At 40.8% G+C, this 18,882-nt stretch overlaps 1 protein-coding gene across 2 annotated transcripts; it reads right to left on the bottom strand.

Moving 5' to 3' along the window:
* Positions 1-2,211: 2,211 nt before the first annotated feature.
* On the bottom strand, positions 2,212-17,446 carry LOC127305229 (uncharacterized). Of its 2 annotated transcripts, XM_051335621.1 has the most exons (15): positions 17,302-17,446; positions 16,912-17,101; positions 16,581-16,845; positions 16,208-16,433; positions 15,963-16,134; positions 13,803-13,850; positions 13,082-13,174; positions 12,801-12,980; positions 12,406-12,664; positions 12,057-12,279; positions 11,810-11,948; positions 10,457-10,681; positions 10,190-10,351; positions 2,838-2,910; positions 2,212-2,736 (listed from the first exon to the last, which is right to left on the bottom strand). In XM_051335621.1, the coding sequence occupies exons 2-15, from the start codon at positions 17,059-17,061 to the stop codon at positions 2,498-2,500; spliced, it is 2,454 nt and encodes an 817-aa protein (XP_051191581.1). In that variant the 5' UTR covers positions 17,062-17,101; positions 17,302-17,446; the 3' UTR covers positions 2,212-2,497. The 2 variants fall into 2 exon arrangements, with proteins under 2 accessions (XP_051191581.1, XP_051191582.1); XM_051335622.1 differs by lacking the exon at positions 13,803-13,850.
* Between the last annotated feature and the right edge of the window lie 1,436 nt (positions 17,447-18,882).

Raw genomic sequence — 18,882 nt, forward strand, 5'->3', positions numbered from 1 at the left:
CAAGCTAGTTTAAGAGGCATACTAGGGACTTCTTGTTTGTCTACATATCACACATATACTAATGTTTCGGTTAATACAATTATAGCATGATATATAAACATTTATCATAAACATAAAGATATAAATAATAACCACTTTATTATTGCCTCTAGGGCATATCTCCTTCACTTTCATGAGACAGAGGAAGTAGTTTATCTCTACATACAAATTATCCACACACCATCAATTATTTGAGCATGATGTATCCATGTCATCCCATTTAGATTTATTATTGAAACTATATCTATGGAGTATACATAATCAATTCTTTGAGACATACTACCTCCATACCGGTTTTAATACGCTATTAGGCACTTCGAGAAAAAATAAACATTAATTTGGTTAACAAAATATGAGATATGTGCCATAAAGTTTATACAATTGGATTCATATTCAAAAGAAGTTTCCAAATGTATAATTTTTGTGCCATATATCTTATATTTTGGTGACCAAATTAGTATTCAAAGTGATTTTTTTCCAATTGTGTAATACTCTAATAAACATATATGGAGGGAATACAATTATTCATATCATTATTTTTTAGTCGTGAAATACACAAATATTTTTCTACAATCAAATCTTGCATATTCTGTAGAATTTTTTCTGTTTTTTTTGCGTCTTATATCCTTTCGTTTACATAACGGAGTTCTTTAAGAGATTCCCGCTGCAAACGGGCGGGGGGGTATATTTCTAGTATCTGAAGTGAACTGAACCCTACAAGAGAAGAGAAGTACACTAGGATATGAGATCAGCCTCTTCTGCGCTAGGATTTCAAACGTGAAGGTCGCATCCGAAACCTTCTTGGAATGATCATGGAAATTGCGACGGTTCTTCTCTGCCCGAACACTCCGCAATCCGCATACAAGAAAACCTCGGAAATTGCTTCGGAAGTGCAATTATATAATAAGCTTTGTATTGATCTATTGCTTGCTAAAAGTGGACTGGTTTCCCACACTTTTTCGGCCCGGGATGTGTGTATCTGTCAGAAGAAGGTAACATCCCGGCGCAGTGCTCATCTCTGACCGTCCATATATGCACACGAACTTGGCACAAGAGGTGTCCATCGCGTGTGCGTGTCGGGTCGTCAGGCGCCTCGCGTGCCAAGTTCATGTGGCTAATCTGAAGTCTCTTTTTTTTCGCAAAAGAAAAAAAAAATCTGAAGTCTCTTTTGTACTCTATCCGATCCGTTTTTATGGACGCGTATACAGCGTACACATGCACACGGGTCAGTTTAATCGGATCGGAGGTAGTAGGAAGGGAGGAAATGTCTCATCCTATCAATGTGCGCTTCCGTCCTTTTTCTTTTGAAAGAATCAGGGGATAATATTAGAACCAAATCATGAGCAGGCCGGCGCTAGAGGAGCTTGGTGGCGGCGTGCTCCGGGTATCGTCGGTACTAACACTGAAAGGAAACGCTGGAAAAAGTTCAGTCTAATGATATGCAATTTCCGGTGTACATTCTTCAGAAATCCGCATTCTGTTCATTGGGCTGAACTCAACATACTCGTACATGCTAGAGAAATTAAATCAGATAGAGAGAGCATACTTATGTTCTGTTTCCAGTCCTGGACAATTCATTGGTGAACAACCGTAATGTGACCCCGATTTGAAAAACTGAATTAATTTTGCCGATGTTGTTTAAAGATTACACTTGGTCTACGTCAAATTCACACTAGGAGTAATTCTCCACGATAGCACATTTCTGCCTCACAAATGCACTATAAGTACCGTGTGTTGATGTACGATTACTACATGTGAAGTTTCTTATTGTCGGTTACTTTATTATGGTGTTGATGAATTCAGACTACATTACTGGTATGTATACTTTTAACTGTCTCAAGTTAACTATTACATTTATAATTTTGAATTGCAATTTATAAGGACCGGAATACAGAAATTATAGCGTTGATATTAGCAGGTACCTGCTTTGTGGCCTGCAACATGAGTAAGACCATCGTATTTTGTTAATTCAGCTCTAATTTAAGCTATTTCTGCCCTAAGATTTTTACTGAACTAAAAAAAAATTAGTATACCATCCATTTCTTTCTTTTTGTCGCAAATTTAGATGTATCTCGACATATTTTGTGAATAGATACATCTTAATTCGCGACACGAATAATGGAGTGAGTACTAAATTTTTGAACCGTTAGAAGAGTAACTTATGGAACGGAGTGAGTACTAATTTAGTATTCATATCGTAATAAAATTTAAGTATGTTGCCAACCATTCTTACAAATTTACGGTATTATAAATCAAGATGCAGCCAGGGGCTTGCAATCTACCATAGTCCGGCGAATGGTGAGAAAGAGGAGAATTGTCAACATCTTGGGTATTTAGTTACCCGATGCAACGCACGTGCACTTTTGCTAGTACATTATAAATGTTTTTTTGGTGGCTGATCGTGCATGCACGCTTCCGTCCTTAATTTGATGTGGTAACAAATTTTACGCTGGATATCTCACATGATGGTGCAGGAGGCCTCCTGGCCATCAGCGGCAGCGATGTAGCTGGACAGGCACGCAGGGCAGTAACGCGTTGAGTGCGTTCTAGTTTCCTCCTCCATCTTTGCGTCTCCCACAGTAATTACATGCACCCCGTGCTTCCTCTTGCGTAGCACAGCCACGATCACCATCACGTCGACGCACCCCTGCACCGTCAACGTGTTGTTGCCGCTGTCGTATGCCAGCGACCTTATTCCTGCGACAGTTACACAGCAATGACAGCATCGGTCGAGACAAAAAGTACATGCATGAATGACAAGGGACGAGAAAATCATGGCTATAGTAGGGAGACTCTACCATCGATTTTTGACACAACGTGCATGATGCATGATTTGCCGTTCTTGCAGTTGAGCGCCACCTTGAGCACTATCTGGTTAAGAACAGTAATGACAGGGAAAAGAACAATAATGACTCATCAGCACATAAGGCTAACAAAAAGTATAACTTAGGATACTTAAAATTTATATTTTTTTGAAAAGAATAATTCTATTTTTGCCTACTTTTAACGCTAAAACGGATGTTTCTACTTTCTAAAATATACAACTATCTGGGAAATAAAAGTTGTGCAGCTTCAATTGTTATAAAAACAAGCAATGATGTTTCGAGCGCTATGAACCTGATGACTTATTAGATACATGACCTAGGCATCTCTGGCGACTAGGGTTTACCACCTCCACCCTCGGGATCTGCCTCGACGTGGAGTTTTTCGATCCCTACCTCGAGTAGGTTCCCTCCGAGAGATCTGATCCCCTCCCCACTCATGTTGGTGCAAGGGGATAAAACCCAGAATCCATCACCTCATCTAGGGTTTGGTATGCGAAGGCTTGCTGCGATCATGGGGTCGTCATCTCAGGATAGTTCGGCAAACAAATCGGCGAGTGGATCAGGGACAAAAAAGGGGGAGGTCCTAGATGACACACTTATGCGTCTTGGCATCAAAGATGACAAGATTGATGACCTGGTGTTTGAGGACAAGGTCGATGTTGGGCAGCCCTAGATAGGGTTCATACTACAAATTTCTTCAGTATTCAGACTTTTCAGCAACATATATATGCGGGTAGCCTGGAGCACCGCGAAAGAGAATATTTTTGCACCTTTAGAGGAGAACGTGTTTTCAATCCAGTGTGCTTGTCTTGGAGATTGGCCGAAGGTTGAACATGGAGGACCGTGGCTCTTTCGACATAATGCAGACTCCATTGAAGCTTCCGATGGGTTGTTCCTGACTGAGTCTGTTGATCTGAATTACATTGTTGCGTGGATGCAAATACATAAATTCCCTATTAGCCACAAAAATAATGTGCTGATCACATACCTGACCAAGAAGAGAGTCGGAAAGGTTGTTGAGGTAGAGACATTGATCCAGGGTATGGGCAATTTTGTCAGGGTTTGAGTCAGACCAGACGTGAGAAAACCTCTGGCTAGATTTGTCACGACTTCTCATGGCAGAAAAAGGGAGTTCTATCAAATCAAATTTGAGGAACTTTCTAAATTTTGTGGGGCATGCGGTTTGTTTGGTCACATTCATACATAGTGTGGGATAGGTCAGCACGATGAGAAAACTCTTAAATGGGGAGACTTTCTGAAGGCCGATTTTGAAACATGGAAAGGAAGGGGTGTTGGTGGTACCCGTGGAGGAGGAAGAGGTGGTAGATCATCAGATAGTCGGTTCTTTGGCTGTGGCGATGCAAGAGGGTGTAGTGAGCCAGGAACTAGGACATGAGTCCGTGGTAGGGGTGCTAATGGCTGGTGGCCGTGGTGAGTACGTGAGTTGGAGGTACAATGCTCTTACTTATAAACAAACTGAAGAAGAGACCGGTGAGAATTTAAAGGATACGGCAAGCAGTCCTATGAAAAAGGGGATATAACAATGGAGGACCGGGATGAGACTGATAGTGGTGCTAAGAGGCGCGTAGATATGCAGAATTTAGAGGGTTTTGAGGGCGCTCTCACAGTGCTTAAATATGGGTAGGAGCAGCCACATGCAACTATGGTTACTGATGGAGACAGAATGGCTAATGCTACCCCTCCAATTTCTCCAGCGAATGATAGAAAAAAGACAATGAAGAAGGATGGTAAAAACTCAAAGAACACAATAGGATTGGCAGATTCCGGTGGGCAATCCGTCCGGTCGCAATGAAAATTCTAGGACTGAACTATCGAGGGCCGGGTAACAATCTGGCAGTTCGATCGGTTCTCAATGCGAAGAAGCATTGTAACCTGGAGGTGATTTTCCTTTCCGAAACTCATCTCGAATCTCATCCTTCGGATTTCTTACGGAGAACATTGTGCATGGACCATATGCTTGTGCAGTCAACGATTATAAGAAGTGGCGGAATTGTCTTGTTCTTGAAAAAGGAATGAATATACAAAAGCTCTTTGTGACTCCAAACTTTATTGACGTCAAGATAGAAGACCAAGAGAAGGGAGTCTCGCATTTTACTGGCATGTGTGAGAGCCTAGATTTTAGAATACGGGATACTTTCATAGTGTGGACAATGGTAGACGCAGAAAGAAACTCATTCGAAGAGGGCGTGATCGAAGGCCATGAGCAGCTCAAGTCCTATATTGCATCATATTATAAAGGTTTGTTTGCGCACCGAATGAATCTGATATATCCATGGATGAAGCCAGGAATGATGATATACCCCAAGTTTCTCTAGAAGAAAACGCGATTCTGGCCGCCCCTTTTCCGAGGAGGAGATAAGAAAAACGGTTTTCCAAATGGAGCACAATAAGTCGCCAGACCCTGATGGCTTTCCGACTGAATTTTATCAGTCCTTCTAGGACATAATTAAGCAAGATTTATTGGAACTGTTTGCGGAACTCCATGTGGGGCAACTGGACCTGTTCTGTATCAATTTCGGTGAAATTATTCTATTACCAAAAGTTACTGATGCGGAACGAATTCAACAGTATAGACCAATATGTCTTCTTAATGTCTGTTTTAAATTTTTCACCAAAGTGGCTACGATTAGACGTAATTCTGTGGTTGATCATGTGGTGCGCCCGCCATAGACTGCGTTCATGCAAGGTAGATACATCCTAGATGGAGTTGTCACTTTGCATGAAACAATCCATGAGATGCATCACAAAAAGCTGAATGGGGTTATTCTCAAAATCGACTTTGAAAAATTCTATGATAAAGTTAAATGGTATTTTCTTCAACAAACACTCAGGTTGAAAGGTTTTTCTGATGAGTGGCACGCTCTAATAAATAACTTTGCTTTTGGTGGAAGTGTTGCCATTAAGGTCAATGATGATATTGGTCGATACTTCCAAGCAAAAAAAGGTTTGAGGCAAGGGGGTCCTCTATCTCCAATGTTATTGAACATTGTGGCGAATATGCTTGCTATTATAATTGTGTGTGCTAAGGTTGATGGCTAGATTGAAGGGGTAGTCCCTCATTTGGTTGATGGGGGCTTATCAATTCTTTAGTATGTCATTGACACAATACTGTTTATGGATCATGACTTGGTAAAAGCACGAAACCTGAAGTTAATTCTTTCAGCATTCGAGCAGTTATCGAGTCTTGAGATTAACTTTCATAAAAGAGAATTGTTCTGTTCGACGCTAAAGATGATGTCAACTTATATGCTGAGTTATTTAGAGGTGGGCTTGGTTGTTTTCCAATTAGTTATCTTGGTATTCCGATTCATTATCGGAGACTGACTTTGGCTGAATGGAAACTCGTTGATGAAAGCCTTCAGCAATATCTTAGTAGCTGGAAAGGTAAATTACTATCCCTAGGGAAAAGATTAGTTCTCATAAATTTAAATTAAGTACTTAGGAATATAGTACTATATATGATTTGTTTCTTCCAGTTTCCCAAAGGAGTTTTACGTAGATTGGATTATTTCCGATCTAGATTCTTTTGGCAAGGGGATAGTGAGAAGAAAAAATATCGTTTGACAAAATGGAGTGTTGTCCATCGTTCAAAAGATCAAGGTGGACTTGGTGTTCATGATCTTGAAGTTAAAAACATAGCATTTCTAGGAAAATGGTTGGCCAGGTTGTTAACTGAGGATGATGTTCGGCAACAACTATTGCGGAAAAAGTATGTGTGTTCAAAAGCAACCTCTCAGGTTCTTTGAAAACTGGGTGATGTCACACTTTTGGGCTGACATTATGGCAACTAAGAAGCACTTTTTCCCATATGGTTCTTTCTCTATCAGGAATGGGTCGGAGATTCGGTTCTGAGAGGATAGATGATTGGGAACAACCACTCTTCGCGGACAATATCTAGCTTTATACAATATTGTTCGTCATAAGGGAGATACCTTGCAGAAGGTGATGGAAACTTCTCCACCCTCTATGACGTTTAGGCGTGATCTTATTGGCCCCCGCCTAACTAGTTAGAATGAATTGCTACAGAGGTTAGCTTCAATCCAGTTGGTTCAGTGGACTGATGAATTCTATTGAGTCTCACCAAGAATGGTGTATTCTCGGTAAAATCCATGTACAAAGCACTTATATATTATACCCTGTCAACCGGTTGCCAACAATAAATCCATCTAGAAGATGAAGATATCTCTGAAAACAAAAGTTTTTGCATGGTACCTTCGTCGGGGTGTGATTCTAACTAAAGATAACCTTGCAAAACGCAACTGGCAGGGTTGTAAGAAATGTGTTTTTTATCACGAAGATTAGACAATAAAACACCTTGTCTTCAACTGTCAGGTTGCTAGATCTATATGGTCAATCATTCAAATGGGTCCTACCTTATACCCACCTCGTAGCATTGCAAATATTTTTGGCAATTGGCTAAATGAGGTGGACCTTAGGTATAAAACGCTTATCAAAGTGGGCACCGATTGCTATCGTATGATCACTTTGACTATGTAGAAATGACAAGATTTTTAATGATAAAAGTTCTTCTCTTATGCAGGTCATTTACCGGTGTACAACTTTGCTCCATTCATAGTCACTTCATCGATTGGAGGACCACGACCTTTTTACGGGTGTCTACACGGTTGGAGAATACGGTCAAGGAGTTTATTTCCAAACATGGGTGGCTGCATAATCGACAAATTGAAGCCCATGAAGCTTAGTCTAGTTGGTTTTCTTTGTTTTCTTTTTGGAACTCTTATTTTGTCAGACTTGATACTCGGACGGCTGTGTGCATCTTAGTTATGCAGAGGCTGGGTGTAATGCTTAAATTTTTTGAGTAATCCAACCTTGTGATGTTGTTAAGATATGCATGATGTCAATGCCCTCCTCCTCTCCCGCCCCCCTCCCAGGCGACGGAGGATCCGCCCGCCCCGCCCCGAGCAGCCGCCGCTGCTGCCGGACTCGGCCCTGGTCCCGGTGGCGGTGGCGGCGCCCCTTTCGTCGAACGACGAGGGGGAGGAGAGGGCTTCTGCGGCGGCGTTCCATGGGAGGTGATGAAGCGCTGGTGGAGGAAGCCGGGCGGCACGACTACTTGGCCGGGGCCTGATGCTCTCCATCGGTAGCCATGGAGGATTCGGTGGAGCGGTGGCGGCCTCTGCCCCCGGTGATGCTTCGGCGGTGGTACGCTTGATCCGCGATGCCGTCCTCTTCGCTGGTGATCCGGTAGGAGGGACTGGCGGCGTGAGGGCTGCTGGTCTTGCTTTGTTTTTTGTGGCGGTCCTTGGGTTTCTCGCAAGCGAAGATGAAGATCTACCGGAGGTCAGTTTGCCTTGATCTGGCCAGAGAGATGAGTTCCGGAAAGCTCCGCCGGCGAATGGAACAATGCATCTTTTGCCTGGAGTTTGCTGGATCGGGTGGTATTCGGTCGCGCGCACCCATGTTTTTATTCCGACCGTTTGGTTCCGGAGGGACCGGCGCGATGCTTTACTCTGTGTTGACATTAGGTGACTCTTTGGTCCATGGTGAAGTCAGAAGAAGGAATATCATGAATGCCGGATTGGTGGACTGACTAAAGGAGGTTCGAGTCTCCGTGATGCTGAGGGATTTGCTTGGCGTTCCAGGCTCCGCAACAGTGGTATGCATGTGGAGGCGGCAGCACAGGTGAAGTTCAGAGTCTTACCTCTAAGGGTGAAAACCCAAGGTCTGGCCTTAACTAGTTGTGACTGACAATGACCTTGTTGGAGGCATTGTTTTGAGAGTGGGGACTATCTTCAGGGTGAAAACCTAAGACCTTTGGTCGGGCGACGACGGCGATGGTGCACTGTTCCCTTCTTGGAGGCGTCGCTTTTGGAGAGTCTCTATTTCAGGTGTTGTCATGGTGGTGGTTGTATTGTTGTTGCTAGGTCTGAAATGTTGTAGCGGAACTTTTATTTCTTAGTTTTCTTTACTCTTTTTTGGCTGTGTGCATCCGTACTACCACTAGGGTGAGGCGTTGTTGCAGAGGCTGAATGTGATTGGTATCTTTTGATATTAATATATTCTCTTTATCTAAAAAATACATGATGTCAAAGGAATCACACCCAATCTTTTCGGGTGTAGGAAGAAATTCAAATAGGATATGGCCCTATTAGTACATAGAGCAACAAATAAAACATATTCCGCGCTGCAATCCTCATCTTAAGTGTTTTTATAATTGGTGCTTTAGGGAACTTTTTGTCATGTACTCTTACAATTTATTATTTTCATGGATTTCTATATACCCACTCTATGCTATCATTTTCAAAAAACTATAAATAAAGCAGTATGAACCTTAAAAAATATATACATGATCTCAAATCTAAGGTTTTTTCCTTGTGAGTTGAGGGTACAACCACCCCAGTAGCCATCCGGCCTATGGTTGATTCTCCCAAGGTTCACAATTCTACAACATGAAGTTGTAGGGAAAATCCATCTTACTCATAATAGGTAATATATTACCGGTTTCAGTATGTTCATATACTACATCTAACATACTTCAAAGCAAGTTATATGGCCATACTTTGTGCAATATTTTTTAAATACCTTCATATTTGCACATAATAAAAATAGTATATGAAAAACTTGTACATACTACCTAAAAGGTAGTGTAAATACTACCACAATAGTCTTATGAACTCCATACTACATGTACAGACTCTCAGGTATGATAGATATTGCATAGATTGTGTAAAACACATCTGAGAGTAGTTGCATCCAGGAATAGTATAAATTCACGATACATATATAATTTTTTCACAAAGAAACGATGAAATAAACAACCGTTTAATGGTTGAAAAATATCGACCGTAAGACTGTACATGATTGGCCAAATTTAACAAAGCGAAAAGGTGATTGTTTGGCAGTTAAATCTTTTCTAAAAGCTTTCTCCAATGACTAGCTTTGGAAAAGATTAAACATTTACACGTTATTGTCGCATCCGGAACATAAGTTCGATATTAGTCGTTTCCTAACATATAAGTCTAGATTTAATTATGCTTTGATTTTCTAGACAAATATGTACATATGCTTTTAATATATCTACTCAAAATATTTTTACTGGTGACCAACATTTGATTGTTTTATAAAATATATGTTCTAAATTCTACTTAATTGTTTTGGAGGAAGTTGCCTATCTAGGTATCCTAAGGAAAATTTATATAGTACGAAAATTTATTGTATGATTAATGGGTTTTAAATGTTTATATGTTTCCTACAAACTTGATCAAACATAAAATATTTAGTTTAGAACAAAAGTAGAACATTGATTATCTTGGAGGGGGGAGAGTATTTCACTCATAACTTACCTTTACACCCGCTGAGTGTAGCGCCCGTGGCGCCCGTAGCGCTGGAAAAATCATCTGCTTGCAGACAATCATCTTAGACACAGGGCTTATTTGCATCAACTTAGACAGAGAGCTTAGCTTAGACAGAGGGCTTATTTGCATCCGCTTAGACAGAGAACTTATCTGCAGCAAAAATATGAATCTTGAAAGAGTTTTCACATTTTTAATTAGATTAGGGGTTGGAACTAACTATATGTGACATGGCACGAATTCAATGCACATACATACCTTCTTCGGGGATGAATTACTTACGTCACTTCCGAATGACTGTTCCATTTCCCTTTTATTATCAAGCCTACGGACGATACACCGAGTAGTAGGTCTGTTCCCAGGGTCATGGTCCATGCAGTTTATCCCTATCTCAATGCATATTTTTACTTGTTGGGAACATGTTTCGAATGTGTGCCCCTTCGACGCTTCCGGTTCTAGCCTACTCCTCCAACTTTCAGTTATCTATGTATTTGAGAAGCAGAGTCTGAATTAGAGATCATTTAGACACATGATATCTCTAATATTAGATTGAAATATGCAAACACATGTACTCAGATATCAATAAATGATGTGAAACACATGAACATTCATATAATTTGCACTCTGCTAAGCCTAGGGGAAAGAAAAAGGTATATTTCTGGCATGGTCCATGGAAACAGTGATATCACTGTATTTCTTTTTTTTTCATCACAGCCTCTGCTGGGTGTGCTGTGCCCAGAGCACCCAAAAAAATTAGATCTCCTTTGGGGAGCTGCCACTCCTAACTTGCAGGCTTCGGAGTTGTAATTGCCTTCTGTCGAAGTCTTTTATGTGTGTTTAATAAATCTTCCCAAGGTGTTTATGGAAGAAACAAAATAGACCTCCAATTACTAATCTTGAGATTAGTTTGTGAAAGTATTTTACAAGAAAAAGACTAGTTTGTGAAGGATCAGGTGATCACAAGTTTGCTTCAACTCCTTCCAGGAACCTGCCCACTACATTCTCTACTTCCACAAACTCCTTTCCCCATAACTTTTGTTTCCACAGGCCACAGGGTACTTTCTCCTACTTTTGTCCTTCCTCTCGCAATTGCAATCGTGGAAGCATCATGCAACATGCATCACTCCTATAAATTTTTTACCATCAAGGGAAATCGTTTCCTGTAAATCGCTGTGTCCAATCTAAGCACCCGGACCCTCAATTAGTGATGGCTATTCAATATCCCACCCTTGATTCTAGAAAATATAGTAGTAGTTTCTCGTGGAACACTAGTCGTTGAAGATTTTGTTCCAAGCAAAGCTACAAATATTGCATGTTCTGTTTTGAAAACAAATACTCACGTTTAGAAAATAGAGTATTTTACGGTTTCAACTAAACGATATAGTATCAGCTAAGATTTTATTTTCCCATAAAGATGTATGTTTATATAGAATTATGTCACTAGAACGATGAAAGTCTACTTATGTAATTGACTAGTATATTATACTCGGGTCTATTTTTACATATCAAGCATACCATTTCTTTAATAATGATAAGGAAAATAGTAATGTAGCATGATTCCTTAGAAAATGATGCCTTTATACTAAAGCGCTTTGATAAAATTATTCTTACACTTGCTAACTCTGTGTCTGAGTAGTTCGTTTTGCTTTGTCCGGTTACTATCTGCATAATTAAATAGCCCAGACAGTATATGTCAGACTTCAGTGTGATTTGTCCACCAGCCAAGTACTCTGGCGTTGTCATATATGCCCTGCATGGTTATAATGCACAAAGATATTCAAACCCGATTATCATCCGACGAAATAATGGAATTGTAAATACCAAAGAAAATTGAGTTCTCAACCTAGACTTGACTTACAGAGATCCATGGATGTTTTTAAGGACAGTCCGTCTTATCGCCTCACTAAATACTCTTGAAAAACCATATTCCAATATTTTTGGAACCATTTTATCGTCAAATAATATATTGTCTAACTTGAGATCTAGATGAGAGATAAAACCATCGTGAAGATAACACAAGCCTTGACAAATTCCTATAATTGCTTGATAGCGTGTACGCCAGTCAAATCCACGAGATTCATCTGGATTTGTGAACATAGACGATCAGCAACATGTAATTTGAAATTCCTAAAAAATAAGAAGGAATGATAAAAGACAACATAAAAAGAGAGAAGTAAAAGAATCAACTATCCCATCACTACACATACCAGTAAGAAGGCTCTTAAGATTCCCATTAGACAGATATTCGAAGCAGAGCAACCTCTCTCGCACCATTACAATAACGCTTTCGCCCCCTTCCATTGCCACCTTCCCTTCCGCGTTAGCACAGTAACCTAGAAACCGTACTATGTTGTTGTGCTTAACACCCATGAGGGACTTAACCGCACACAGAAATAATTGGTCACCAATTGCAATTGAAATTGAGATTCTCTTCACAATGACAGTACTCCCATTTGAAAGATTTCCCTGTTCAATCTCCATTGTTAGAATTAACCAGTAATAGCGTTTCAGGTTTTTTTTTTTTTTGCATTCACAGCATTCAAATTAAGCATGGCTAAGATTTGAAATTGTAAACTGGTTCAGTTAATAAAAAGGTGTATACCTTGTAAATCACTCCTGAACGACTCCTACCAATCTCATGATCATCAGAGAAATTACTCGTGATTTCCTGTAAGAGTGATAACTCAAGAAATGTCGGCTCAACACTCTCATCACATAGCATGCTCTCCAGGACATCATGTTTATTAGCTTCTTCTGGAATACTGTTAAATGGTATTTTGATCTGGAAAGGTACACAACCATGGTAAAGCTCTTTTTAAAATAGTATGTAGTGTGATTGTTGACCTTTGTTAGATTTATGTTTACAATGTTTTATACACATACCTCAGATTTGATATTTTCTTCTCCTGTTTCTCTGCAAATATTCGTCAATTTTGCATGATCCCCCCAGTGGCCCTCCTCTTGATCACAACTTATCTGCAATCAAGGGAGTGCCAGTTTAGTTGATTGGGAATAGTATGTTATTTTAGATTGAGGACCTTGAAAAAAAACTTGAAATTAGATCGACCCCATGTATTTTTATGTGGTTGGGTTACACTAATTAGATATTAGAGATGTAACATTTATGCATTCCTTGGTAAACCGATCGTGCCCCCACTCTAATCAACATAGATCTGAAAGAAGTACCGATTTCTAATAGGAACATTTCCTATAAGCTGGACTTTTTTTTGTTCAATCAGGTAGATGAATATCTTTCATGAAAGATGGAACATTTTTCAAAAATAATACTTCGTGCAGATAAATTTTCAGAACTGTCGAGATAATTATTCTCATATACAGGCTGTTTGTACAAATCGTGTTTGCCCCTCTTCAATAAATGATGATTAACCCATATAGAACAATGTTATACTTGTGAACAAACAACTAGATATCTAAATCATTGAGTTATCGACGTCCGCTTCCCCAATTCGCTTTTTTTTACTAAAAAACAGTCTGACTCCAGTCATGTACATCTGATTTGTTTGAATAGGGAGACTAAGTTACGAGTTGAATTGTCTGGTTATGTCTGCAGTCTTTGGCAACTACATTTAAGGGGAAGACTCACCTCTGTCCCCTTATATCCTTGATGCAGAGTATTCAAAGCTTCTTGGATCTATTGAACAACCAATCACATTTTATAGCATCCACGAGATAATAAAAACAAAATGGAAAATATAAATGTACACAAATTACCAAAAATTGTTTCACTTGAAGCATATTTTGTGACGTGATCGAACATAATTGCGCCTGCACTACTGCCGAAGTACCGCTCAACTTGGTTTTAATGGCTCCATCCATAATATTCACGCCATCAAGCTTATCAATCATATGCTTTGTAACTGGTCTATTATATGGGTTAAAGTCAACACATTGTATCCCTAATTCAGTGCATACTCGTACTTGTTCCCACATTGTGTCTCCCTCAGAATTCTGCAACCTTTTTCTCCAAGTTTCAAGTATTTGTGAAATTGCGCTCGTGAGTTTAGGAGTTATGAAAATAATCAACACCATGTTAAAGCGTATTCAAACATAATTTCAAACATCAAACTAACTGTAAAAACCTTGAAAGATAACCATAGTCTCAAGATAAAGATAATATGGACACCAAGATTATGAACATCTGCCTCATGGCGAAATGGATCTGGAAGCTTTACTCTGGGGAACAGGGCTTGTGGGCGGACCTTATAAGACAAAATACCTCCGATCCAAAGATCTCTTGACTGATAACCACCGTCCCGGGTCGCAGTTTTGGAATGCGCTTCAGCATATTAAGGGTGTCCTGCGCTTGGGGGCCAGATCGACATTTGGTGGGTAATGGCACCTCCACCATGCTCTAGCTTGACTAATGGACCGGCCCTACAACCCTTAGGGCACGCTTCCCTTCCCTATATGCTATTGCGGAGGACCCTGAGGCGTTGGTAGCGCATAGTGGGAGAGGGGGGGGGGGGACTGGGTGATCCCCTTCCGTCGAACCTTGAGTAGGGGCGAGAGGTTAGAGTGGGAGGCGATGCGATGCATGTTGGCGGGGACCAACCTGTCGCCCCGACCGGACGAGCTCACATGGACCCTGGAGCGTTCCGGGAAGTTCACGGTTAGTTCGCTTTACCACAAGTTGTGTCAAGGAACGGCCCGAAAGCATTACAGCGAGCTCTGGCGGGTTGCCATCCCGCTCAAGATCAGAGTGTTCCTGTGGCAGTTAGTGCGTAAACGCTTACCCACTAATGGCAACATCCAGCAGCGACATGGCCCATCTAATGGGAGATGCACGTTGTGTGATGAACATGAGGACACTAATCATATGTTCTTCATTTGCCCCATGGCCAAGTTCCTCTGGAGCGCAGTTAGGGAACTGTTGGGATGCTCCTGGAACCCCTCGTGTTTTGCCGACCTCTATAGACAGCTTCAACAATGTGAGGGCCAATCCAAACGCGTCCTTTGGATTTGCGGTGCTGCCCTCTGTTGGACCTAATGGAACATTCGCAACAAGTTTACGATAGAAGGGGTTTTCCCTAACCAACCAGCTCATGCGCTCTATAAATTATCAATGTATCTGCAGGTGTGGAGGCCACTGGCTAGGAGATAGGACCTGACGATGATCGAGCTGACGATTCACAATATCAGGGCGATGTATGCTTCTATCAAGGATCCTACCTAGAAGACCCCAGGACTTGTGCGTCGGCTGTGTGAATGTCTACGTTGGGGCGTAGACATGCTGTTAGGATGCTTTGTTTGCTTTGTGCCTGTATCTGACTTCTATGCTTATCTGTTGTCCGAGTTGGGCGTGTTTCGTGTGTGGCTCATATGTTGGTTTCCGGTGTTGTTGGTACTTTGTATGGATGCTGCCGGTGTGGCTTTATTAATTTAAAGTCGGGCTCTTCTCGAGCCTATTGTCTAAGACAGAGATAACATCATGTACGTTGCATTTCTCACCTTTTATCAAAACATCTAGAAATAAGTAGGTAAATTTTTCGATAAGGGGCACTTTATTACTCAAAAAAATTAAGCATTACACCCAGCCTCTGCATAATAAGTAGGTAAATGATTCTTACAGATAGTCAATGACAGGATAGTGATTATTAGCATGTGCCTTTTATTCCATAGTGTTTATTTAATGTACTTCTTTTAGTTGTCGTATGTTTGTTTAAACACTATGCTCATGCTCATATAATCTGGAGGGAATGTTGTTTGATTCTCAATATGCAAAATCTTGGTTACTTTATCTTACTTTCTCTTTGAAGTGCTGGAAAGATGTATCAGACCCCTGAGGATTATTTTCCTTGCTGAGGGGATAGTATCTACAACCTGTGAGTATCTCGATAATTAGAACACCAAAACTGTACATGTCGGCCTTGATGGAGACAATGCCTTGGATTATGTATTCTGGTGCCATATATCCACTGCAACACAGTTTGGAAGTATGAGACATCGCAAAAAAGAACATAAAATGCTATAGATGAGGGCACATATTACCGGATTCCTAGAAAATTTTGAGTGATGATTCGTGATTGCTTGTCTCCGAAGATCCTTGACAGACCGAAGTCCGCAATCTTTGGCACCATTGTAGCATCCATCAATATATTTTCAGGTTTCAAGTCGAGATGAACAATGTGGCATTCCTCATGAAGATAATGCAAACCAGCACAAATTCCTCTGATTATTTCGTATCTCACGCTCCACTCAAGGCCCGAAGATTCATCTATCAAATTGATGAAACAAAGAAAACAAAATCTGAACTCCTTTACTTATTAATACCCTAACACAGCACCACCTCATGTCAGGGTGATTTAAGCAATTAAGCTCGAGTCACAAAAAGTAATAAACAATGTAGAGTTTATAATCGTACCAGATATATACTTGTCTAGGCTTTTATTACACACATGCTCAAAGCAGAGCAATCTTTTCGGTATTTCAGCCAAAATATAATTCCCATTCCCTTGCAGGTCTATCGCTTCAAAACTTGATTCGGCGCAGTAACCTACAAACTGCACTACGTTTCGGTGCTTGATCCCCATAAGAGAACTGACCTCCTTCCGGAATTTCTCATCTCCCATATTATGTAGGTCCAAGAGCTTCTTGACAGCAATGAGTTTCCCACTCGGAAGAACTCCCTATAGTAAGTGTTAATTGCTGAAAAATATTTGGTTAGTTAAGTGGAAGGAACTGGTCATTCTTACCTTGTAAACCACGCCACTCCCACCGCTCCCAAGCTCTTGCTCGCTTGAAAAATCGTGTGTGATGGTTTTCAGAAATTCTAATGGCAAAGACACCGGAGTGGCAGTTGGATCCTGTAGCCTCTCCTCCCAAGTTTCATATTCACAAGCCATTTCCAGCAGCGCCTCTCGTGGGATCACCTTCGCCACCTATCTGCACATAAATTTCAAGTAAAAAATTCAGTTCTCACGCCACGACGACTCGCAGAAATTGAGAAATAAAATCATAGAATATAACGGAGGATGCAGCAACAAGTATCGATTGATCAGACGTGTAATACGGTGAGATCCACGGTCCGGAAAGCTAACTAGCGAAGCGATAATACTACCAGGGAAGAAGGTCGTAACATGAACCTGCAGGTTAGCTAAAGGCCTGTGGAGTGTGGCGCTAGCTTGTTCGTCCTCAGGAGGATGCTTTGACTCCCGGATGTGGGATCAAGCTTAGCTAGAAGAAAGATGCGATTTGGGCGTGGAGATGATAAATAAACTAATTTGGTAAACACGATCCACCTCTGCTCCCTTATCGCCTCCAGTAAACAAACATGCATCCCTCATGCTATTCGCCGTCCTACCAATTTTTAAGAGCAATCACTGTCAAAAATGAAAACGGTGGGTAGGGGCCCAAGTGAAGTAAATTAGGCTAAATTAAACGACAGAAACTGTACCTGTCAAAAGGGGACGAGGATCAAGAGACGGAACACGGGAGCAGATACACGGAGTCGCACTCCAAGCAATGAGATCAAAGCAAGCGTCAGAGGAAGGGGCAAAGCCAGATCAGGTTGACGTGCTCACAGCCGGAGGTGTCTCGCTGCGGAGAAGGGTGAAAATGACACTTGTGATTCAAAATGCGGGTTAGACCTGACGATGGTGTTTGTGCACTGTTGGAGGCCTCATTTTAGAAAGCTTTTTCAGAGCTGTGGTGCTCAAGACTTTGCTTTTCATTTTTCTTTCTTTTGTTTTACAGCGTGTGCATCCTTTAGAATTGCTCTAATTATTCTGCCGTTGTCAAGGCTATGTGTAATTGATATCGTTTTGGTATTAATATATTCCCTTTATTAAATATAAAACAATGACCGCTCCGGCTGCCAGATGCTTGTTGGTAAAGACAAGCATCAAACGTGGAACTCAGCAAGTAGCACATGCAACGGCGATCCAGAAAATAAAACGAGTGGGACAAATTATTTCAGTGGGGCATTTGTTTTATAAATTTGAGTACTTTTTGCTAATTGTAATTGTGGGCTATTGTAAAAAAAATTAAAAGACGCAAAGTGGTTCAACCAGTCACAAGAAAATGAAACAAAGAGGACGAATAAATTTTGACGCTTATATAAAAAAAATATAAGGTATCATACTTTTATGACAAAAGTTCATAACTTATAAATCCAAGGGACCAATTAAGATAACATACAAAATATAAACTGAAGTAGCAAAGAAATATGGCAACATTAGAAACGAAAATGTTAAAAGATCATAAGAGAGAGAAAAAATCATTCTACTCCCTACGGTTCATATTAATTGACTCAACTTCTACATACATGTATCTCGTCAACAAATGCATCAAGATACATCCGCATTTAGATAAATTTGAATCAATTAATTTAAATCAGGGGAAGTAGAATAAAAATATAAATACAAAATCGTTGTGGGATTGACGGACTACACAGCCAACAAATGTCGCCATGTCTGATACCAACAAGAGGGTAGCACACGGCAGAAACTCAGACATTCTCCTTGCCCTATCTAGCCTCGCCCGTGCTCACATCCCCCGCCCCCGCGCCTAATAAATAATAACCGCCGCCCAGTTTTTTACGTTGACAGTCTGGTGGCGTCTTCCCAACAACGATATGCAGCCCTCTCCCCTGTTTGGAAATTGGAAGTCGCCGTCAGAATCTCGCAACACACCACAGCCTTCGCCGCTTCCACATGCCATCTTTC

The sequence above is a fragment of the Lolium perenne genome, chromosome 6 (assembly GCF_019359855.2).
Source record: "Lolium perenne isolate Kyuss_39 chromosome 6, Kyuss_2.0, whole genome shotgun sequence".
Classification (NCBI taxonomy): Eukaryota; Viridiplantae; Streptophyta; class Magnoliopsida; order Poales; family Poaceae; genus Lolium; species Lolium perenne.